This window comes from Cadophora gregata, assembly GCF_030347475.1.
Source record: "Cadophora gregata isolate MNR1 chromosome Unknown scaffold_18, whole genome shotgun sequence".
Lineage (NCBI taxonomy): Eukaryota > Fungi > Ascomycota > Leotiomycetes > Helotiales > Ploettnerulaceae > Cadophora > Cadophora gregata.
In genome coordinates this window covers 1,535,467-1,557,978 of record NW_026695941.1, presented here as the reverse complement: position 1 = coordinate 1,557,978, position 22,512 = coordinate 1,535,467, and the positions used below count along the sequence as shown (strand labels likewise).

Below are 22,512 nucleotides of genomic sequence, written 5' to 3'. Positions count from 1 at the left end.
GAAAGCTAGCCACAGCTTCCCCATAGCATGATGATCCCTTATTGGTCTGTATTTACGACGTCTATACTTCCTATTGTTGAAGCCCAAGTTGAATGTTATGCGGACGAAGCAAAGTGGCTTGTCAGCCTAGCATGAATTGTGACTTGATTGGGGCGAAGGATCGGCAGAATCATTCAAGATAATATCTTTGCTGCGTAGCCTAGGATTCAGCGCCCTATCAAATTCAAAAAAAAAAAAAAAAAAAAAAAAAAGTTAGGCTAACTTACATATGAAAGTATTCTTCGCAGGTTATCTGTGAATGAGTTTGGAATGAAGCAGTGCCATGATCATTTATATCAAGTTTAACTAAACCAAGCAACTAAGATGTGCGATAGTTCCTGCATGTTTTTAGTGGTTACGTGGGGAGTTGAGTATAAGTATTCATTCTTGTGATTCTGTGATCTCTATTACTGTCGATTTTCATTCTGAGTCTGGGTCCCAGAGCTCATTCGGCTGAGACTGCTCTCCATAACGTGAGATCAGGTAGCTTAGTCATTTTTCCTTGGTCGACTTTGCCTCCCTCCTGCTTTCTGAAACGCTGAAGAGCCCCCTTTAGTCCCCTTCCATCTCGGTCTCAACTCATCCTCTGCAATTCTCTTTTCGGCCCACCTCAGCCCATCGCCAGACCCAACCGTAACGTCGATCTTGTACACTAACATGCCCATGTGGACAGCAACTTTGACCGAAGCAGATACAGACAGACCGTTCAACAGCCACTTAGAGATGCGGTCAACTCTGGGCCCTGCCATCAAGGGATTCAAGTCAGAAATATCAGGAAACGTTGCCATTGGCAAGTTTTGGGGATGATTGAGAGGTTTTACGACGTCGATCCAAAGCCGTTTCTCATGTAAACCAATCTCCAATGCAAACAGACCGAAGTCTTCGTTCGTGAAGAACAGCTCAGCAACTTCCCCAGCAGCGACGACGTTCCTGACAAGAGGCGAGTCGGCATCTTCTTGCTTCCAGCAACACCCATCACCCAGATTGGAGCGCTGTGAAGGTGAGAATCCACACTCCAGCAATGTCATTGTCGGAACAACAATTCTGGTCGGCCCATATTGACGCATCATGGCGCTTGAGGACTGCGTCAGTAGTTGTCTGAAGAAAATTACTCTTCGTTGCCCGAAAAGTGGTTTTCTGCCCGGATATGTAACGATCGTATTCAACCTCTTCCCTTCCCACTCAGCCATCTGGAAGACACCTTCACGTGAATATCCAGTGCCTGACTTTGTGATCTGAAGGGTTACGAACGAATTCTTACTTCCTTCCCGAGTACAATTCAGCGGAGCGAGGTAGTGAGTCTCTGATTCAGGGTCCTGCGGAGGTAAGAGAACCAATTCCATCCTCAACCCCTTGTTGGTCATGTAATGATGTGGTCTCGCAACATCGAAATATTCTCTCCTCACATCTCCCGACTCTGCAAAGAACGATGGCGAGTCCGCTAGTAATCCACCTCTACCAAGCTGGTGGCTCCATGCAAATATCGATTCATCATCCGTCTTAGTGATGATTTCTTCCTGCAACCGAATGAAAGCTTTTGTTCCTCCCTCGCCGTACAAAATCGCAACATTAACATCAAACAATCCCATCAAGCAATACGCCTGATCTTCCTCCCTGGTCGTTTCTCGATTCGCCGCCCACGACATCTTTTGCGCTACACATGCATTCTCGTAATGGAACAAATTAGTGATCCCCGTAATCACTTTGATCAAGTCCTCCAAGCTCGACTTTGTGCCAAACTCAACCCAATCTTGCGAATAGAACTCCGCTCTTGCCGGCGCGAGAAGTTCTTGGAGAGTCCAACCTCGACGAAACCACTTACTTTGCCGGAAATTCGAGTCTGGGGCAAAATGATCTTCGTCGGCTGAAGGAACATCTGAGAGGTAGACGTAGCAAATTTGAGCAGATCTGTACCAGGCGAACATAGAATTGATGGCTTCAGAGAGCTCGGAGCTACTGCTTTTGTCGATGCAACATGAATCGATCCACTACCTCTGATCAGTATATAGCATCACCAAATACTTCGAGCAGTACTCACGACATACTCCCATCCATCCCTTGCAGCTTGTGAGCAACACCCCGTAACTTTCCTCCACCCGGCTCGATCCGGACCGTTCCCTCCCCTCAAATCCTCAAAAGTGACTTCAGAATCTTCCCATCGATGAGACAAAATCGCATACAGAGGTACGTCTCTGCCAGAAAACTCATGAAGAAGTAAAGTAGAAGTATTGATTAATCGCATGCTGCTCGCGTTCCCAAATCCGCAATGGTCTTGGCCCAAATTGTGGCCCAAACAACAACCTCAAACAACGAATGGAAGATGAACAAAAGTTTTGGTGAATAAAAGAAAATGGATATGAGTGAGGTTTAGGAGGAATTAGAAATGTTTTTGATGGTAAACTGGGGGAAGTGGAGAACACGTCGTTTGCCATGCATACTGCAGGGTGAAGTGAGTTGACGTGTACGAACTGCGGGTCAGGAGTCAAGCGAGAACCCCCTTATTGGCGGTGAGTGTCACCACGGTGATTGTTGTGCATGATGCATTACAGGATTGAGAAAAACCTGGAAATAGAGAATTACCATTCCTCCGTGTCTGGAAGTCTCTACGGATGAATGTTTACCAGGTTCTCGGAAATTAGAATAGATCGACTTCGATCACGGGTCGGGTGCACGTGACAATGTCAACAAGTCCAGTTTTGCCATTGCTGTATTTATATTTGACGACCCTGTCCTAACGACATCGAATCACTGAAATTCCTCCAAATTATAAGAATGAAATTTTCAATAGGAAGACAAACACATGCAAAGAACTGGTCTTGTACGTCAACAGCAAGACTACTTGATACAGCATTTCCTTGTATTCCTCCAAAACCGAGAAGCCCAGGGATACACAATGAATGAGCTTTCGAGACAAAATTCGCAAAGAGGGAGTCGTTTCCTCTCACAGCTGCGCTCTTCATGCAAACAAGATATCTTCTCCACTATCTAAGCACAAATTACCATTTCCGATTCTACATGAAACTCGGGAAGGACAAGAGTCTTCTACTTACTTAGACGCAACATCCTCTGGCCTCGTCCCATCATTGTTGCACCAAATCCAACGCGCTCCATCCGTTTGTCCCAGCCAGTAGAGCCCCCACAGAACTGAACATTGCGGCCATGGTAATCGATGAAGTTGTTAGTGTTCTTTGCGCCTCTGCCTTTCCTGGCACCAATGTCTTCTCTGTGATAGTCTTGACTGAAGTTGTATACGCGGTGAATTCGACCGTCATAGTCATGCACGCCATAGTCGTCAGGAGCACTGAGTTGAGGTGCTGTGTAAGGGAGGTGCGGTTATTGTCGGGTGGCGAGCCTCGAGTTTGCAATGGTGGCGTGGCTTGAAAGAGTGAGTTGGAGGTCTAAATAACTAGATGTCATTGAGCAGCCTATCAGGAATCATTGACGGATGTAACAGACTTATTCATATGTGGGGTATGAGGAAGTGATATGTGACAAGTCTGGTGGTGGAGCTCCCTCGAAGTTATGAGCATCTACACAGCTGTCAGCTCCGTCTCCCTAACTGCGGAAACCTCAAACATCCTATCAGACGTTGATGTCAGCGCAGATTTCGCGAATGCTGCTGTATCATTTTTGGTTTACAAGGAATGAAGTTCTCGGAATCAAATACCTAGTCAATACTAACTACGACTCAGAGGCCAAGAAATGCAAAAGCTCAAGAGAACCTGGCTCTGGTCAAGGGTGATGTCATTGATACCGAAAATCCAGACCAATGAATTTGAAATATAGACCATGTAGCATCACATAAAGACTTTTTAGAGGTCAGGTGAATCAAAACTTGTCGCGAGTAGGCCCACCGTAGTGCTCCATATTGTCTTCCGCTCTCTCTGACTTCACCCAGAAGCTTGTACTCCCCACATGAGGTATGAGTTTACACGTGGGACAAAGCGCCAATCCCCCATACCCTCTGTCCACCCACTCTTTGCCGTGACATGAAATGCAAGCTTCTTCACGAGGCTTAAATACTGTCGTCGATGTCGAAGCTTGTGCCACCTGCTCACCCGTTATGCTTCCCTTTCTGTTTGATATTCTCAAGCGGCGTTCTTCCCTCTCACTCTCACAAGCCCTGTCGCAAGTAGCGCAATTCCAGCCATCACGCTCGACATATCGTCTCTCAAGGCACCTGGCACATGTCCACCACCTCGAACTAATCTTGCGAGATGCAAGCCACCTCCTCTGCTCCTTCTCCCATCTTCTTCTCTCTTCATCCGTCCTTGCTAATCTCTCCCTTCTAGCAGCCCCAATATCCTCTTGGTGGAAATCGCGGAGGTGATCACGCATATGGTCTTTTCGCGAGAAGGCATTCCCGGGTAGATGTCTGCCGTTGATACACGGGTCGTAAGGACAACGGAATGGTCGTTTCATTTCTTCCGGGCCATGAATGTTTTTGAGATGTCGCTCTAGATCAGCTCGTCTTGTGAAAGGTTCGTCTTGGCGTCTGCAATAGACTGGCCAGGGGCAGGAATAATCTTTCCTTCTATAGGGGAACGTGAGTACGGGATCTTTTGGTTGATGTAGAAAGGTGTATGGACTCACCCGTCTTCTGACTTATCTAAGAAGACCTTAAGGGGAGTGTCTTTGCTGACATTGGCCTCGTTTAACAACTCGAGATAAGGGTCCACATTCCAAACCATAACCAGCTTGTACAGGTTTACTAGATAGGAATCAGGAGACCAGCCGAGGCTTGTGGGAGTAACTCGAGTTTGCTGTTCCGCATCAGTAGATAGCGGCACAGAGTTTGCACTTCTTGGTCCTTCTGCGTCATAATTTGAAGGGACCTCGCGAGTAGTTTGATTCCCACTAGTAGATGACAGTCCACGTTGTTCGTACCTGGAGCTCTCTGCATTACCGATGTTGAGACTATGCAAGCCCTGGCTCAAGCTCGGAGTATACAAGGAGAAATCTGCAGAGGTGACTGGATTAGGGTTAAATCTGTATCCGAATCGTTCAAAGGTGAGATCATCAATATCACGAAGATCCGCCTTCTTTGACTTTGGCAGATACCCAAGACTATCCCAGCGGACCCTATGCTCGTCTATAGCGCGACTATGATATACGTCACGAGGACGACGATACACATGAGCTCGAGGAGAATTCTCTTCATCTGATACTGGCATACACGCGGATCCGTCGCTATCTTCATCGAAATCGTCGTCAGAGGAATCTTCCTCGCTGGACTGACTTTTGGTAGTCATGGGCTCCCCCTTTACTTGCATCCCTGCTTTATCTGAGCTGGAAGGCGACAATATCGAATTTATTACTGGTTCGGAAGAGCTCTGAGGGGATCTCTGTATGCCTCGGGATGCCTGGCCCGGTGGTGGAGGTGGAGGAGGAGGGGGAGGCCTTCGTGAGCGCGCCGGTGCTGGTTTGTTGTCTTCGAACGACAGGGTTTTCCGCTCATGCCAGGGCTCTTGGCCTGCTCGTTGTTTTACTATATCCATGATTCCGATCATGCAGTCCCCGAATCAAGGTCAGTTCTTGTCACGACTCCTGAATGAATGTAAGAACGGAGTCGGTACCGGCAGGGCGAAATGAACCTGTTTGCAACTGTGGAAAGATAAGAGCTGAAAGAAACTAACTGACATTGTATTGTGCACGATGGGTTCTACCGGAAAGAAGATGTCAACCCGATGACTTGCATGGCGTGAATGCATCAAAGCTAAGGTTGGGCTCGAAGCACAATCCGCAAGCTGGTATTCTGATGCTGCCCGAATCACGCGTCAACCAATAAATGGAGCTGATCGCAGAAGTGCATACATGTACAGTTTTTATGGGTTGAGATAACCTTAAGTGCCGATAATTGCTTGGATGACATCTCCCAGCCTTGTGGTAATGGTTGCCAGCTTGCATTAGCGACCTGTCATGGGATTCTCCGGACTCGAGTCAGATGTGAGAGCAACCAAGGGGGCGGGAAGACGTGATTGGCAGTTGGTGTGGGGGTTCTTGCATGATGGACACTACTCACAGGAAGACCTCAGTCTACCTAACTGTGGGGAAGGATGAAATAAACAATGTTTATTTGAGCTTTCCACCGCGGTGTTAGTAGCACCAGAACCATGGTCTGGTGAATGAATAGTCTGAACTTCGACCATGTCGCACTACTCTGAGAACTGCTGGGGCTTTGCTTCCCCAACTTTTGCCTTACCCAGCACACCCCATCCCCTAACCCACTCTTCGACTTTCTTCTTCCCTTCCTCATCAACCCATACAAAATCAACCACTTCATCCCCTGCATTGAATCCTATTCCGGACTTCACCCCCTTTGTAACCTTCAGTTCCCTCTCGACCCCACATATCTCTCTCACATGCTTCTCATCCCCAAGCACGCCACCTAACCTCAACAACGTCCACCTCTTCCATTCTCCATCAGTGACAACACTACTCTGACTCCTCAGCACATCGACCAGTAATAAGCTATGCTCGTATGCTTCACGATCAAAGCCAGCTTTCTCACGGTCAGCGCGCACAAGTGACCAGTGCTCGTCTGAGATGGGCGTGCGTGTTATGTCGGAGCGGTGCGTGATGATTAGTGCGTTTGCTTCGGAGGGGGTGTAGTTGAAGAGGTTCACCCAGCGGGAGATGTCGGCGGTTGTGGGGATGGAGGAATTGAGGGACGAAGCGTTGGTGGCAAGGCGGGTGAGTTCGTTGAGGAAAAGGATGGGGTCGGAAAGAGGGTCGGTGGACATGGCCTTGATATTTTTGATGGTATTGGCAGATTCCTTGACTGCTGAGTTGATCTAAAGGTGTTCAGGCTGGTTTTCGTCGGGCGGATCAGAAATACTCAGTCGTAGGGTTTCAGTGTGTGGGTTGAGTGATTGACGTGGAGCTGAGAATGACCTGTCGGAATGATATACTGATCGATAGCTATAAAGAAATGGCGGCTCACATCTTTGAAGTGTTGGTGAGGAGAAAGACTGTGGAGTGGAAGGAACGACTGAATATAAGTATCATCTCATCCGGTAGTCATGACTCACTCGGCGAACTTCTGTTGACGCAGGAGCTATGAATCCAATACCCAAGCTCAACACTGCCATGTGCGAGCAATAGGATAAGACCGTGGAATGGGATATCTTTCCTGATGGTCCTTGGTTACCCAGCATGGGTGTCCAAGATCGATTGACAAGCTTTCACCAAGCGAGTCTATTTTCCTCAAGCGATCCAATATCCGGTATTCTTGATTTCGCTGAATAAAACACCGGCGGTTCACTAGTACTGGGATCATCCATCCCAACAGCAGAATCCTGAGTCCCAATGGAGTGTTGTGACGGATTAACTTGCATCGGTGAACTTGCTAGGAATGGATCGTAGGTCGTGTGACATGCGCGATAGTGCTGAATTACTTCGTCGAGGGTTTTGAAAGATTTTGAGATTCTGGAGAAACAGAATCCGGGGTACTGGCATGTGTGAGGTCCGAGGAGAGAGCGTCTGGCAATAGTTAGCAGGAGGGCATTGACGGCTAGACAAGGGGAGATTAACTGAGACTTGTCCAAGTAGACTCGAGAAGGGAGTAGCGAGGACGCATCGATGCTTGGTAGGAGCTGGAAATAAGGCTCGTCTTCAGTCGAGACATTGAACTTGTATAATTTCAATAAAGCTTTTGTATCGTCTCCCCAGCCAAGCCTGGAAGGTGTCGTTTTCTGTACCGACTCCTTCGAGTGTTCTTTCGTAGGGATCGACAACACTGATTTAGTAACCAAATTGACGTCCGCAATCAAATTTGGAGATTTGATGATGCCAGCGACCGAAATCGCAGGATTAGCTGGTAGGTAGCACCACATGGCAACCGGCAACGAGACAAGTAGAAGAGTCGAGAAGCTCGCAAAGCCAGCCTCCACCTTGACACTTTGGGCTAGAACAGGCATCATGCGTAACCATTCCGAGAATAAATCAACCGATAAGTCAGATTGCGAAAGTGTTTCCTGAAGCCGGATCGTGATCGCCACCCTTGGATAGGCGTCAGGCTCAGAGCTCACACTTGACATGGAAGATTCTCCTGATTGTAAAGACGACGGTCCACCTGCTATGGACTCGAGAGAGGACGTAGATGTGCTGAAGCGGTTTGAGTGACGAGCTGGTTCGCGAATGGGATATGCCGCTCGACGACATTTAGTGACTCTTGGTGGTTGAATTCGTCGTGCTGGGGCCTGGGACGCAGGTGCATGTGACTTGCTTGACGAGTGTTTCGTTGTCTTCTGCTGCTTCCGTGGACACAATTGAATTCCACGGGGTAGCTTTTCATTCCGTGTCAATACAACGTGTAGAGGTGCTTTTTGGACTTCCCTACCGCTTGGCATCCAATTCTGAAACCTACATAGAATCCGACTGTACAAAGTAGCTATGGTAAAGGAAGGCGTTCTGCTTAGGAGACTGAGTTCGGTAATCAGAGCGCGAGTGAAGGAATCCGGCCCAACTGGATTGGCGTTTGCGTTGAAGCCGCAAGCTGCGATGAGCTCTGTAACGCCATGGCCATGGCCTCCGTCCAGGCTACCGGGAGCTGTTCCAGATGCACAGCAATCGAGGAGCAACAGGACGTCAGACTCGGCTTCTTCTAGTGCATGTTGGATGCCATTCCACTTGACGCTGCGATAACGTGGATCTTCAGGATCAGGACGACTGCTGCTGTAAACAAAAGCCCTCTTCAAACATCAGAACAAATTACCTCGCCCAAGATAGCTGCCTATTATGGACCAGCATACCGTGGCCACCGTAATAAACAATCTTCAAATCATCCTTACGATCTCCACCGAAAGACACAAAATCAAGGATCTTGCGGTTCAGTTCATTGTGACTGCTTTCTGCCGGGATTTTCCAGACTTCTACATCGAAATCATACAACACCTGAAACAGACTGCGTAATTCTTGCACTTCAATTGGGACAGGAAGTTTGGGATCTTCATCTTCCCAACACAGGAGCAGTACATAGACATTTGAATAGCGAGACCTCTGGTCATTAGGAAATGCCGCGTTCGCTGCATCCTGTACTTGTCTTCCAAACTCTTGTAAGGAAATATGGTATTGGAGGTGGTCGATATCTCTTGATGTTGGTGGAGGACGGAATTGCTCCTCAATTGAGGAGGGGGGAGAATAGGGCTGCCGATTGTGCTGGGAGGAAATGCTCATCTTTGACGATGCCACTGGCGGGGTAAAATATTCTGACGTCTTGTTCAAGATCGTATCTTTGGAAGCCTGATTTTGAAGGGAAAATCGAAAAATAAAACTTAAGATCCCAAATCAACGCCCTGAGGCTGGCTGACACGTGAGGGGCGCACTCGGTGAACGATTTGGGATACCTGCATATCCTGATTTCAGGCAGCAGATCCTTATGATATGGCTTCATATCAGAGCAAAAACAACATCAAGCAAACTTGCAGAAGGATAGGGATATCCAAAAGCCCAAAAGGTCCAGTTATGAGGTCTGTGGACAGCATCGCAAAATGGTCCGCCGGCCCCATTCCACTTCACTCGAGCTGCCGAGGCATCAGCAAAGCGCGTCAATCACCCACTCTCTGGTTCTCATGCATGGCGGCAAACCAAACAATTGATCCAGAACAATTTATCAAGAACACAAATACAGGTCAGTCTCACAAACGAAGGAGTATCACACCCCACCATGAGTCAACGCGTTTATCTCGCGTCGTGTCCTAGCCAACCATTCCCTTCGCGTCCAGCATTTCTGTGGCGAACCCCTGACCATACCCAGCGAGTCGGCCACCGTAGCGGTCGCGTAGTCCGGAACCGGAAAGGAAGTAAACAAAACCCCTGTGCGATCCATGTTTACATTATTTTGGGTCACTGTTGTGGCCTGGCAAGTGTAAGGTTAGACGCGCTTCTGGGTTCTCTGTTATTCTCCTTTCTCTCGATATACTTCTTGTCCTTTCAACATTCAACTTTTCTGCCAACAAGTGTTGGGAGATTGATTACGATTTTCGAGTCCCACTTCCTATTGTCAACAAACAATTTACCCCGCCAAACCCACCAAAATGGCTGACCTTAACCTCAATCACGACTCAACAATCACCATCGACGACGACAGACCTCTCGCGGTCCGCCGCCCACGACGCAGCAGTGTAGGCTCTCTCTCAAATTCTCGAAACAATTCTCGACCTGCAACATTACATCCTCACGGCATTGCAACACCTCCCGAAACTCCCAAACGCATCAAGAAGAGAGTCCGCTTCTCGGATCCAGGCCCAGCAATTGAATCCGAATATGCGTCATCGGGGCTCACGCCATTCATCCGCCGCACTTCTCTATCTACACCCAAATCAAAACGTCGACAATCGACGCCTGCAAGACTGTGGAATAGAGCGGGATACGATGTCGAGCCTGCGTCCGGCACACTACAATTCGCGCCCCTGCGGCAGGTGCTCGATGGAAGAGTCAAGAGGCGAATTAAGAGGAATGGATTGAGCGAGGAGATAAATGTTATTGAATTCGATAAGAGGGTTGAGGCTCGTGGGAGGAAAGCGGAGGTCGAACGTCTGAAGCGTGAACTCGAATTGAAGGATCTGGAAGTCCAGAGTATGAGGGATGAGCACGATGTTGCAAGTCAAATCGAGGGAGAATCGGGGGCGTCTATAACAACGACCACAACATTGAGCAATAAAGTCCAGGAATTGGAGCGGGAGATTAGGGATCTTAAGGAGGAGCTCGGAAGGAGAGAGTCCGATTCAGATACGATCGATGATCCTAACAACTGGACAATGGCGGCAAGGGATCCATACAATTACGAAGACTACGACGATATGATGATCACGAATTACGATGCAGACTTCGAAGACATGACTGGCAACGACGAATTAATGACCACACCCACCCGCCTAAATACATCCTTCCCCTCTCCTCCATCAACCATGCCCAACACGCCCTGCAAATCTACACATTCCACCAACGCTGGCATCCAAGCCAGCTTACCCATTTCGGATCCCGAAAAGGAGACTCTGAAATCACAACTCCAATCATTGCAAGCCGAGATCTCAAAACTCACTTCAGCGGTCGCGCTCAACGAAGATAACGCTACTCGACTCGCTGAAAAACTATACGAGTTCATCCCCATTGATGAATCCCGCGACCATAACGCCCTAGACTCCGCCCTCGACACAGTCCTCACCCAACTCGCCCTCACACAATCCCAGTTCCTCGAAAACAGCACCGCTTTCTCCGCACTCTCCAACGAAATCACCGCTCTCGGCTTCAGCGCCTCCAGTCCCGACGAAGCACTCGAGACCATCGCCAAACAGTTCCGACAAGCGCGCCTCGATCTTGAATATCTCACCCCAGGCGAAACAGCCGAGGGGTTTGAGAATGAGAAATTGTTGGGCTTGCTGGTAGATAGAATAAGAGTGTTGATTGAGAAAGTGAAGGATAGGGATGCGAGTATTGACCAATACCATGAACAAGAAGTCTTACTCCGACAACAACTCAACGATCGCGTAAGCGTAATGGAGAGCCTACGCGGCGATCTCACACTCGCCAGCACCGTGGTCGGCTCTCTCCGCGAAGAAATCAAAGACAAAGAAACCGACAGTGAGAGGTTACGTGCCGCGCTAGAAGGCTACCGCAACGAAGTCTCTAGTCTCGAAGCACTGATCTCGCGCGTTGAGGAAGAGGGCAGGGAGAAAGAGCTGGGTTTGAGGAGCGAGATGGATGAGTTGCAGGGGAGATTGGAGAATGAGGTCGCGAAACATGATGTTACGAGGTTGGTTAATGAGGGGAATGAGATGCTTTTGCCGGAGTTGGAGAGGAGGCTTACGGCTGCGTTGGAGGCGGCTGCTGAGGTGCAGACGCGGCTGGATACTCTCACTGAGGCAAACGCGACTATGACAACTGAGCGCGATGCGGCGCTTGCTCAGCTCGCTACTCTCTCATCCTCTATTTGTTCTGCGACTGAGGTGGAAAAACGAGATGCTACGATTGCATCTCTCAGATCCACTATCCAAGACCGCGAACAAGCTCACGGCTCAGCACTCGCTCTCCGCGATGCTAGAGTCTCTGAATTGAGAAGCGAGATCGAGCGCGTGAATGAAGCGTTGAAGAGCGCGCATAGCACCATTCTCAGTTTGAGAAAAGAGAATAAAGAGGTCAAGGAAAGAGCGGAGAGGGGGAAGTTTGTGGTCATGGATATGTTGAAGCAGATCGGACGGGCGGAGGAGATGGGAAGGGGGTGGGTTGAGGTGGAAGGGTTGGATAGCGGTGCTAGCGGGGTTGGGATTGGAAAGAGGAGGGCGTCGAGTGTAGATGTAATGAGTACTCCGCGAGTCGAGAGGGGTCAGAGTGCAGGTGCTGGTGGTGTGGTGAGGAGGGGTGGGATGTTTGATGCTGGGCTGGCGAGGAGGGTGAGTGTAGGGAAGAGTGGGAAGAAGAGGAGGAGGTATGATAGTGGATTGGGGTTCTTGGAGGAGGGTGAGGAAGGTGATGATACGATGGTTGAGATGTAAAGATGGTGTTTTTATCACATAGTTTCTATTTATTTTGTCAGAAAGGGGCGTCGGTGTGGTTTTGGCGTTTATCTATTTCATTGAGACTTTCAATCGAGTCTTTATTCTTCATATCCATCATCCATTAAACACTCGTCGTCTTCGATCAAGATCCACCCGTGCACATCATCCACATACTCCACGGTGACCCACAAATCCACTGCATGCATTTTCGCTTAGCGAAAAAAATCTCTGCGCCACTAAACTTTCATCCCTTCTATTTACCCAAATAACCACATCATCCACATGTCACGGGCCGGATAGTTCAGTGGTAGAATACGTGCTTTGGGTAATATCAACGCTTGTACGTGGTCTTGGGTTCAATCCCCAATTCGGCCCCTCGAAAGAGATTATTCTTTTGCATTTATTTTGAAGGTTTTGCCGTTTTGATTGTTGATTCTTAGCATTTTGATTTGCTCTCTTTCTTTATTTAGCCTTTTTAATTTGTTCTCGACGGGTTGCCAAGCTGGTCAGATTTGAAGGGCAGGAATCCCGAAATGCTGTTGCGCTATCGTCTGATCTTCCAGTAATGACAGGCGACTAGGGAACAACAGATGATAATGAATGGAATCTAACTGCCGTAGAAGCCACCACAGGTATTAGTTTGATAGCACCTGGAGGCTGAAGCTGATTGAAGGAGGAGGGATTTGTAGGAAATATGAAACAGCTAAGGCAATCTACGGTCACAGACTTCAGGGGTCAGTTAGAACACTTCTTCGACTGGTTCAGTCTCCTCCCTTGGCCCTGTGGAAATATACCTACGTATCCGGGTTTTGTCCACAAGCGAAAATAATCCAATCGAAAAGGATCTAAGCGCAACGCTCTGCGGGTACTGCCGCCCTTGTGGGGCCGATGGAGACATATCGCTTCAATGGAAATGTCAACAAAGCTTTCTTGTTGTTGTTTTACTTGTATAATCCCAAATCTCATCCCACGTTTTATATCAGATTTTGTAGACTAGACTCTTTTGAAAGAGAGTCTAACTGTATGTATCCTAACAAAATCGAACAACGAAAAATTGTAGATGAATCTGGGAAAGATGGAACAAGTATTATAACAAGTGCGAAGGATGTACAAAATGAGGTAAGGGGATGAAGGAGCTTAGAAAGGCTCAAGAGCTTCTGTGAGATATTTCCTTATATAGTACACTATAGATATAGCTGTCTACTGCATGTAATTACTGACATTGCTTTCACACTTTGCTAGGGAACTCCCCACTCAACTTCCCTATCACACAAAAAATGAAAAGGTAAAATAGGGAGTCAATGAAAGCCGCTGAATCGGAATTGCACGGGAACTGAAGTATCTGTAGCGACCTGTTCAGTGACCATGTCTTCTTCCTCCATTACAACAAGCAGTTGCCGAACAAGCTCCTCTTGGCTTCGATCCTCTCCGACTTCCCACGGTACATCATCTTTTCATGACTCTGATTCTCTCCGACTTGCCCCAGGATATTAGTCTCATCTGATAAGGAAAAGGAGAACTGCCCAGCTTCGCCAAGTCCAACTCCGAATTCAGCGAGCTCCGAACCCACACAAAGCGGGTTTTGTAGCCACCCTGGCGCTGTTCCAAGTCTATCGTCTAGAAGCTGTTCCTCGGGTTGGATGTTTGGAAACGAATCTTCTTGAATGGTCGATAATTGATGACTGGTGGCTGCTGCTACCCCTGGATCGCCGAATTCGAGAGAGTGGTTGGCGTCTGGAATTTCCTCAAGGTTAGCCGGATATTGTGTTGAAAGTCTCAGTAGCGACGATGCAGATAGCCGATCTTGAGGTTCCTTGTGAAGCATTCCAGCCAGAAGGTCTCCTAGCATATCTTGATGGCTGGCAACTCGTGCGATGATTCTCCTAGTCCAGCTTGAATGGTCCCACGGTTTTGGTGCACTGGGTAGTCCGACTGTGTATTCCATACCAAAAACACCAAGAGACCATATATCAATCGCGTTTGTGTAACCTTTCTGACGCCCACTTCGTTTCCTCCCTTTTTGCTTCATAACTTCTGGTGCACAATACAATGGTGATCCACAAAAAGTCAGCAGCAAAAGCTTCTCGCTTGACAATCCGAAGTCAGATAGCTTGGTAATAAGGTTCGGCAATCGTTGTTGGACAAGAATATTCTCTGGCTTGATGTCGCGGTGGGTAATATGTAAGTGATGTAGATATTCAAGAGCTAACACTGTTGATAAAGAGTGATCGACACCTCGTTTGGAGTTGGTGATAAGAGCTGAGAGAAATTGCCGCCTGCCATGTATTCCATCACGATTGTCGATTCCGGGCTATTGAAGGCATCTATGAAAGCTACGATGTGGTCCTACGTGGACCAGTCAGGTATCTGTACCACGACTAGGGTTAAAGATACTTACGTGAGAGGTTTTCTGTAAAATTTCGACCTCCTGTGGTGAGTAAGAGGATGACACTGTTTTGGCTGCATACACTTGCTTGCTGTACCGATCAAAAGCTTTGTAGACTGTCCCGAACGTCCCAGACCCAAGCTTTTCTTGTAAGACGTATCGACTAGCATAAGCCTCCGCGGGAGTGTCTTCGATCGGACCACCATGGAATTTGAGTTTGTCGATCCGAGGGACAGCCTCTTGAGCTTCGCGATAGCATGCTTCCAGGTTAGCCTCGTACTCGCTCCGCCACTTGCCACGCACCGCATCGCGTGGGACCTCGATCGACACATAAGTCTTCCCTGTATCAACTGTTGTCCTTTCGTCTGGGCGTATTCTCCAACTCTCGTTGCCAGTAATCCGCATTCCCTCAAAGCCGATAGACTCAGAGGTCAGTCTGGTGCCATGCTGGGATATGTTTGTCAGGATTACGGACCTCGAATCCCTATCGTGGTTGATACTAAAATGTCTACGGCTGACGCCGTTGCGAGAACTTGTGTCGAGCAGAATGTCACAGGACTTCTTATCACTTCCGAAGACCCAGCCCAGGAGGGGGTCGAATGGCTTTCGGCTCAACGTCAATACGAGCCAGGTCCTGGGAACACGAGTAAACGGCGTCCCTTCCCGGCCATGCGTGGAACCTTCCTCGTCAGAAATCTCATTATTGCCAATTCGAAAACTGGCATTGTGCGACAGTGTAGCAGCTGGGTGCACCTCGCTGACAGTGATGATTAGGAAAACATTGGTGTAGTCGACGGCATTCATTCATAATCATTCATGGTCATAGTATTGCACTGCATACATTACGAGCTGTTCCTGAGGGTGAGGCATCACTGGCTATTTGTAGGACGTCAGTTGGTTACCTATCTGCCGACGCCCGATCTAGGTGGTAGAAAGAGAGTAAACAAGCGCTGGGAGTCTTGATGCCAATGGAACATGTGGGAGCGGAGCACGGCCTCCAATCAATTCTCCGCTTCAGGGGTCGGGAGTAACCGTAGTTAGGTCCAATCATTCCGTACATCGCCCGCATTAAGTGGGGTAAATTACCAACAATTACAACCTTAAATACCAGGATGTGTCAACCTCCACATATATCTCATGCTCTGGCTCGTCTGGCTCGTCTGGCCAAATATTTTGGAAAGGCCCCTTCGCTTCATGACAACGTACACTATGTCTTCCTTCCTTGATGCCAGTACTCGGAATCAGCACACCAAGGCTGAATTTGCCCAGGCTGCCTTCGCCCGGGCTGACTTCGTCAAGCTACTTCAGATGAAGCCGTCCCCAACGTGGTCGATAGACTCGAAGGAAAGCACTCCTGAGATCCGGCCACATATCGTTGACGAAACAACCCACTGGAGGAACGCTTGCGAGTTCAGCCGCCAACGCCTTCTCGATATTGGCATCACAGCAGCCCAGGTAGAGGCAGTTCGCTTTACACATAACGACCCCAATTATTGGAAAGCAGAAAGCAATCTATACGACTCCGAATTCTGGAGGGTTCAGCAAATACGGCAGTCGAAGATAGAGCAGAAGAAGAGACCTGTACCATCGTCCTCCGCAGATGCCCCAATCTCTTCTAGACTTCGTAGAAAGACTCGAGAGGCGAAAGTCACAAAGAGCTTAGGGAACGCGCGAAGCAGTCGGCGTCGAGTGAAACCACCAGATTCTTGAGTAGGACTTCATCTATCTCTGTGTACCAGCGTCATACTGACACGTACTTAGCATGTGTGCCCTCGCTATTTGGGCTTCGACACTGGGTATGCGGCTGCGCGAAGGCGACTTGAGACCAGACTATACAGAATTGATAACGCTGCGCTTGGGGAGATACTGGTCATGGTACAATGAAATGGATAGAGCGACGCCCTGAGGAAGATTCCAAGCCAGCGGATTGATATCTCGAAGTCACAATGGTCTACGCAATCAATAAGTCGTCGAAATAGGGCTGTTTTGGCACCAGTTCTCAGCGTATGCTGTCTGCGAGGGTTCCCCCGCTATCCAGTATGGGTGTAGCTACACCAGCCGCCCAACAAGTCCCCTCATCCAGCGCAGGCCTAGCCAAGATGTCGCCCTTCCGGTCTCGTTCAGTCAATGGCCAGAGGATCTGCACCGCATGATTCTCCCTGTCCAAGCCCTTTTTGCCCATTGGATGGGGCACAGGCTTCCATCGAGGGGTAGTATATCTCCAATCAGCTTGCCCATCGGTCTCACTGCCGACCAACTAAACCAGCGCTGACCTGGCAGTATTAAAAAAGCACAAATACTGACGTACCCAGCGATGTTCCAACACAACTAAATGCAATAGCGGCTACGAAAGCAGCTGGCTCGTACTAGAGTATCAAACGCTACTGAAGGTTTAACCCATGGCTGCCTCAAATGATTCTGGTTGGACTATTATCATTTTGCTCTGTGGATGGAACATCCGGGATGATCAAACGAGGGCCTTCCATGACCCCCACCGCAGTCAGCCGGGGAAATGGGTCTTGTTCCTACTAAGAAGTCTTGTTTGCTGTGTAACAGTTAATCTTGGAATTCTCGGCGAACTTATGTAAATGCAGAAGACTGATTGACCGTGACCCAGGGATCTTTCTGATGTTGCTGATTCCGACCGATCTTCTCCTTGATCTTCTCGTCCAAAGAACTTGTCTCATCAGCTTGGTGTGTGCATATTAGTGCTACGCTTTGGAGACTGTGGTCGGTGAAATTATGATAGAAAGCCACGAGTGGGTGGCTGTTTCTGCCTCGAGGTTGATGTCACCAGATTCTCGTCGTTTGTCTTCTGCCAGTGGCCAATTCAGTATACTCAGCTTTCCCCATTCCTTGAAACCACATTATGTCGAAGTTTCACCCAGCTAGGGCTGAAAATTCGGGACTTACGATTTGAAATTTTGTCGTACACCAAGCACCGAAGATCAGCATGACTGTGTATACATTTTAGTACCCGTGTACCACGACGATAGAGCCACAATGTATACACAGTGGGTGACTTTGAGTACCGTCGTGTGTTCTTTTTCAAACAATGATCATGGTTGAGTGTTACATGGATTTTATAATCGTCCACATGTGCCCGGGCACAAACTTCATTGCCTTAATTGGAAGAATGATGACAAGGGCAAATCACCATCGATTATTTAAAATATGATAGCTGCTTTCGTCTGGGACAGTATACCACAGCCTCGGGATCAAACAAATCAAAATAGGTCTCTGTAAGTAACGCCATTCAACAAGCATTCGAGCATAATGTATTCCACTGAATCCTTTCCAATTTTCCTTTCTGCCATCTACCTCGCCTCGGCCATTGCCCTTGTAGTCACAAACACGCAAGGCATGATACCTACCTATCTCACCCAAGTGTCTAGACCTGATCCAGGTTAGTTCCTCTGATAAGCGAAAAATTAGCTTTTCTTTGACACTGCTCACTTCCCAACCCCGCATTTCTCCAAGATCAGCATCATAACCTTTCAGTCGTTACCCACACCAGACCTCGCTACGGCGTGTTTGTTTACATTAGAATAAGCGAAAGTAAAGCAAGATGCCCGAAGTTACCGAGGCATCCGACACTTCTGAGACAAAGAAGAGCAAGCGTGAGCGTCTGGGCGAGTACCTGTGAGTACCTGAAACGCCTCTCTTGGCAGCGTTGAGTGGGGTCTGATCGCGCACAGGAACGATGAATGGGACAAGGGGAAGGAAAAGTCCAGGGAGGGGTTGCTAAAGGGATGGGAAATAGGTAAGGAGAGAGGCAAGGCTGAGTGGGTGAAGGGCAAGACTGCGCTGCAACACGCTGTTGGCCTCGGTGCTGTTCCCAACGTCATCCCACCAGGCGAGGCTCGTCTCGATGGAGAGCGTCGCATGGTCGAGATAGGATGGCATCCTGTCGCTGGAATGGGTGGGAAGTGGCTCGCCGAGCAATCTGGTCTCGGGAAAATGATCACCAAGAATATCGGCACCTATCCCGACCCGACGCAGCACTGGGCTGTCCTGGTAGGCGGTTTTGTGCATCAACTGTGGATGGACGAGGAACTTGACGTCATCTACAACAATGAGGTACTTGTTAGAGATCAGTGGCGTACCTTCGAGGTTGGAGAAACGAGGTTCACAGATGAAGCGCTGAGGCAGGCAGGTGAGTCCTTGACATCTCAGGATATATGAGTTTCAACTGAAAACCCTCAGCTGTAATGACCATTTACAAGATGCGGCAAGAGCGAGCTGCATATAATATCATCAGCAATAATTGTCAAAACTTCGCTGTCCGACTTCTCGACGCCATTCAGGTCGGAGCTCATCACCAGTTCGCAACGAGTTTTGCTGTTTATCAAGCTGCTACCGGAGATGGGACTATCAAGGACCTCTTTGTCGATGCCCATCCTGAAGAGCAGAAGATTGATCCTGCTGAACCTGGGATCCAGCGAACTGATACAGTGCAAAACGCGCAACACGTGATGGATGAGAATACAACGAAATTGGACAATCATAGATGGAATGGTTGGTTCAAGAGGGGAAACTCAAATTCCTAATGCTGATACGCTCTTTCTGATATCTCTCAACGACATGTACTTAGATACCCTGCTTTTTTGCCTGATTTAAAGCTAATGACCGATTGCTGAATTCATTGGACATTCTTAACTCCACTAGTGATAGGGCCATTAAACTCACAGAGACAGCCAGACTTAAGATAGGAGAAAGAAGATCTCGATGGAAGTCCGATAGTTACTTTCTCGGATATCAACTACCTGCATCTCTAAATATAGGTATCGAAGTATGGACCCACTGTCGTTTATTCGTACATGCGATTGGTTTGCTCGCTGGACCCGCAGCACTACCTACTCCCGATCGAGAACAGGGGGTGGCGCAAGTATATCCACGCACTGGACAACGGGTATCCAGCTTCAGACTTAAGGTTGACAATCGTACTCATTCGTACAGACAGAAATTTGACTGGCTTCTCATCACTTTCCCGGTTCTCTGCGTGTCGTGATCGTGGAACAATTGTCACTACCTAAACTCACCGATAACGAATCACGGGATAGCGCAAACGAACTTGAAATCCACTTCTCGTCAAAATCGATAGACATTAGATGAACATTCAAAGTCACAACATCTCCGGTCTATCCGCCTACACCTAAAATGGCTAAACCCGGTAGTGAACGGCCTGCACGAGTTCGAGCCTTCAAGCCAAAAGTTTCTACAGGTTGCAAAACCTGCAAGTAGACAACCCTTAACTCTAACTACCATTACGAGCTAACATCGTCCAGGATACGGCGTGTTAAATGCGACGAGGCTAAGCCATCATGCAAGAGATGCTCATCAACCGGGCGCAAATGCGATGGCTATTTCTACTGTGGCGTCCCCTCATCGACAACCCCTCGCTTACTCCCACCAACCAACAACACTCGAGATGTCACCACGACGAATTCTACCATCGATGTATGCCCTTCACTGAACTTCCTTGACTCAAACTTAGAGCAAAGAAGTTTCAGTTTCTTTCATCAGAATACCATCCCTCAACTTTCAAGCATCTTTGGATCACCTTCTTGGAAGCAGCTTAATCGTTTGCTTCTCCAAGCAGTTTACCATGAACCCGCTGTCCGACATGCCGCTGTCGCTCTAGGAGCTCTTCATGAGCAATTTGAGCTCAATTCTCGGCCACATCTTAGTCAGAATGAGCAGAGTCTAAACACGCAATTTGCGGTGCAACAGTATGTGAAGGCTCTAGGCTATCTAGTGAGCCCCGCCAAAAGGCGTGGCAAGCCAGCAGCAGATGTAGCACTGATTACCTGTATTCTATTTGTCTGTTTTGAGGTAGGTGACTATCGTCCGGAGCCATTCTATATATGCTGATCTGTGTAGAATCTCCGAGGGGAATACGCTATGGCACTCTCGCACATCAATGGCGGAGTTAAGATCATCGAAGAAATTGCACAAACATCATCTACGCCAATCTCCCCCGACAATTCAGAGAGCTCAACACCATCGCCTCCAGTGGGTTCTCTCGAGATATCACAAACGCCTTATGTTCCGCTGTCAACGCTCAGCCTGATTTTCATCGAGTTCGATGTCCAAGCATCGGGGCTTGTAAGCAACCGAACGCGAGCACTCTCCGCCCGCAAATTCGATATGCCATCTTCCGGGTACGGCCCTGATATACCCACGCTATTCAAAAGTGTAGATGAAGCTTGCCTAGCTCTCGATTATATCCGCACGCATGGAATACGTATGCTAGACGCCGCTCTAAGGAAGAAGAACCCACCCGACTTGGCAGAAATGCGAGTCACTCTCGATCTCATCCACAGCTTCTCCTCGATCCGTCTAAAGCAATGGAGCCAAGCTTTTGAAGCATTCTTGACACGAAATCCACATTCGGTGAACGATCGAGGAGTGCTGATGTTGAAGATGCATCGTGTTTTCATGGGTGTTAATACTGCTATTGGACGGATGGGTCTTATTGCCGATGAGACCATCTTTGATCAATTCCTACCGCAGTTTAAAATCGTTGTCGAGCTTTGCGAGAAGATTGTGGCTGTTGAGGCCGTGATGGATAGGCCACGGCCGATATTCTGCCTGGATACTGGAATTGTCATTTGCCTGTTCGCCGTCATTTCGAAGTGCCGAGATGGAGAAACAAGATGGAAAGCTCATGATCTGATGACACGAACTGATAGGCAAGAGGGATTGTATCACAGTAGGCTGGCTGGTTTGGTAGCGAAGCGGATCATTGAGATTGAGGAGGAGGGATTGGTTCAGCCTGTTTCATTTGCGGATTTGCCGAATTCAAAAAGACTCGCTGGAGTGGAGGTTGAGTTTGACTATGGCCATAAGGGAGGAACTGTGTGGTATATTAGGAGACCGCTTGTGCATGGCCCGCCCGGTCCGGGTGAAGTAATTGTAGAATATGTTGAGTGGTAGGCTGTCTTACATTCTGCCTTCGGTCTCCTGGCTAAAGAAATGCATGAGGCAATTGAGGTCAAGTTTCTGTCTTACATCATGATGAAGCACTTCGTGTAACTGCCTCAATCCCGATCCAGATGTATCGGAAGTAGACTGGTATTCTTTCGCGGGCGTCGTTCTTCTCTTTTGCCAAGGAGCCTCCTGAAAGGATTGATAATTGTGAATGATGAGTGTCTGAGGATCCGACTTAGTGGACCTGTTTGTTTTGTTGAGGAGTCTCAAATAGCTACCTAGATGCTAGCCATTCTACCAAGAGACGTTGTAAAATAGCCGGGGTTAATGGGGTGCTCGCTTATCTGAATTCGGCCTGATCGAGACATGCATACAATGATATAATCGTTTCTGAGGATAATGTAGTGTATCTCAGCCCTCAAAAGAAAATCCAAAGCAGAAAGTGTTGGGAGGCTAGTTAGGTGGCTTATATATAGTTTGCATAATACCTGAGTGCAGGACGCGCTCTCAGGCGCTCAAGGATATGAGGTCGGGATTGTGATCAGCACCTTGTCTTAGATCACGTCAACCGAAACTGGCGGCTCCAGTAAAAGGTGGTGATAAAAGCCTCAAAGGCAAATTACCCGTCACAAAAAGAGCTAATCACTGACGCTTCGG

General features: G+C 48.3%; 10 protein-coding genes and 1 non-coding gene across 11 annotated transcripts; 5 read left to right on the top strand and 6 right to left on the bottom strand.

Moving 5' to 3' along the window:
- Positions 1-527: 527 nt before the first annotated feature.
- On the bottom strand, positions 528-2,281 carry ONS95_006911 (uncharacterized protein; the record flags this gene model as incomplete). The annotated part of the gene is made up of 2 exons (XM_058500395.1): positions 528-2,027; positions 2,078-2,281. The coding sequence occupies 2 exons, from the start codon at positions 2,279-2,281 to the stop codon at positions 528-530; spliced, it is 1,704 nt and encodes a 567-aa protein (XP_058350232.1).
- Positions 2,282-3,867: 1,586 nt separating this feature from the next.
- On the bottom strand, positions 3,868-5,537 carry ONS95_006910 (uncharacterized protein; the record flags this gene model as incomplete). Its single annotated transcript, XM_058500394.1, has 2 exons — positions 3,868-4,570; positions 4,633-5,537. The coding sequence occupies 2 exons, from the start codon at positions 5,535-5,537 to the stop codon at positions 3,868-3,870; spliced, it is 1,608 nt and encodes a 535-aa protein (XP_058350231.1).
- Positions 5,538-6,194: 657 nt separating this feature from the next.
- ONS95_006909 (uncharacterized protein) lies at positions 6,195-6,782 on the bottom strand (the record flags this gene model as incomplete). The annotated part of the gene is made up of 1 exon (XM_058500393.1): positions 6,195-6,782. The coding sequence occupies one exon, from the start codon at positions 6,780-6,782 to the stop codon at positions 6,195-6,197; it is 588 nt and encodes a 195-aa protein (XP_058350230.1).
- A 441-nt stretch (positions 6,783-7,223) lies between these two features.
- On the bottom strand, positions 7,224-9,216 carry ONS95_006908 (uncharacterized protein; the record flags this gene model as incomplete). Its single annotated transcript, XM_058500392.1, has 3 exons — positions 7,224-7,521; positions 7,573-8,709; positions 8,756-9,216. The coding sequence occupies 3 exons, from the start codon at positions 9,214-9,216 to the stop codon at positions 7,224-7,226; spliced, it is 1,896 nt and encodes a 631-aa protein (XP_058350229.1).
- Positions 9,217-9,450: 234 nt separating this feature from the next.
- On the top strand, positions 9,451-12,663 carry ONS95_006907 (uncharacterized protein). Its single transcript, XM_058500391.1, has 2 exons — positions 9,451-9,670; positions 9,742-12,663. The coding sequence occupies exon 2, from the start codon at positions 10,077-10,079 to the stop codon at positions 12,531-12,533; it is 2,457 nt and encodes an 818-aa protein (XP_058350228.1). The 5' UTR covers positions 9,451-9,670; positions 9,742-10,076; the 3' UTR covers positions 12,534-12,663.
- Positions 12,664-12,826: 163 nt separating this feature from the next.
- ONS95_006906 lies at positions 12,827-12,911 on the top strand. Its single transcript has one exon. It is a non-coding gene; the product is annotated as a tRNA-Pro (tRNA).
- A 1,006-nt stretch (positions 12,912-13,917) lies between these two features.
- On the bottom strand, positions 13,918-14,565 carry ONS95_006905 (uncharacterized protein; the record flags this gene model as incomplete). Its single annotated transcript, XM_058500390.1, has 1 exon — positions 13,918-14,565. The coding sequence occupies one exon, from the start codon at positions 14,563-14,565 to the stop codon at positions 13,918-13,920; it is 648 nt and encodes a 215-aa protein (XP_058350227.1).
- A 176-nt stretch (positions 14,566-14,741) lies between these two features.
- ONS95_006904 (uncharacterized protein) lies at positions 14,742-15,726 on the bottom strand (the record flags this gene model as incomplete). Its single annotated transcript, XM_058500389.1, has 2 exons — positions 14,742-14,882; positions 14,935-15,726. 2 exons carry the CDS (start codon positions 15,724-15,726, stop codon positions 14,742-14,744), a joined length of 933 nt encoding a protein of 310 aa, XP_058350226.1.
- Positions 15,727-16,131: 405 nt separating this feature from the next.
- On the top strand, positions 16,132-16,632 carry ONS95_006903 (uncharacterized protein; the record flags this gene model as incomplete). The annotated part of the gene is made up of 1 exon (XM_058500388.1): positions 16,132-16,632. The coding sequence occupies one exon, from the start codon at positions 16,132-16,134 to the stop codon at positions 16,630-16,632; it is 501 nt and encodes a 166-aa protein (XP_058350225.1).
- A 1,858-nt stretch (positions 16,633-18,490) lies between these two features.
- Positions 18,491-19,472, top strand: ONS95_006902 (uncharacterized protein; the record flags this gene model as incomplete). Its single annotated transcript, XM_058500387.1, has 3 exons — positions 18,491-18,564; positions 18,621-19,078; positions 19,129-19,472. The coding sequence occupies 3 exons, from the start codon at positions 18,491-18,493 to the stop codon at positions 19,470-19,472; spliced, it is 876 nt and encodes a 291-aa protein (XP_058350224.1).
- A 610-nt stretch (positions 19,473-20,082) lies between these two features.
- ONS95_006901 (uncharacterized protein) lies at positions 20,083-21,861 on the top strand (the record flags this gene model as incomplete). Its single annotated transcript, XM_058500386.1, has 3 exons — positions 20,083-20,162; positions 20,211-20,757; positions 20,806-21,861. The coding sequence occupies 3 exons, from the start codon at positions 20,083-20,085 to the stop codon at positions 21,859-21,861; spliced, it is 1,683 nt and encodes a 560-aa protein (XP_058350223.1).
- Between the last annotated feature and the right edge of the window lie 651 nt (positions 21,862-22,512).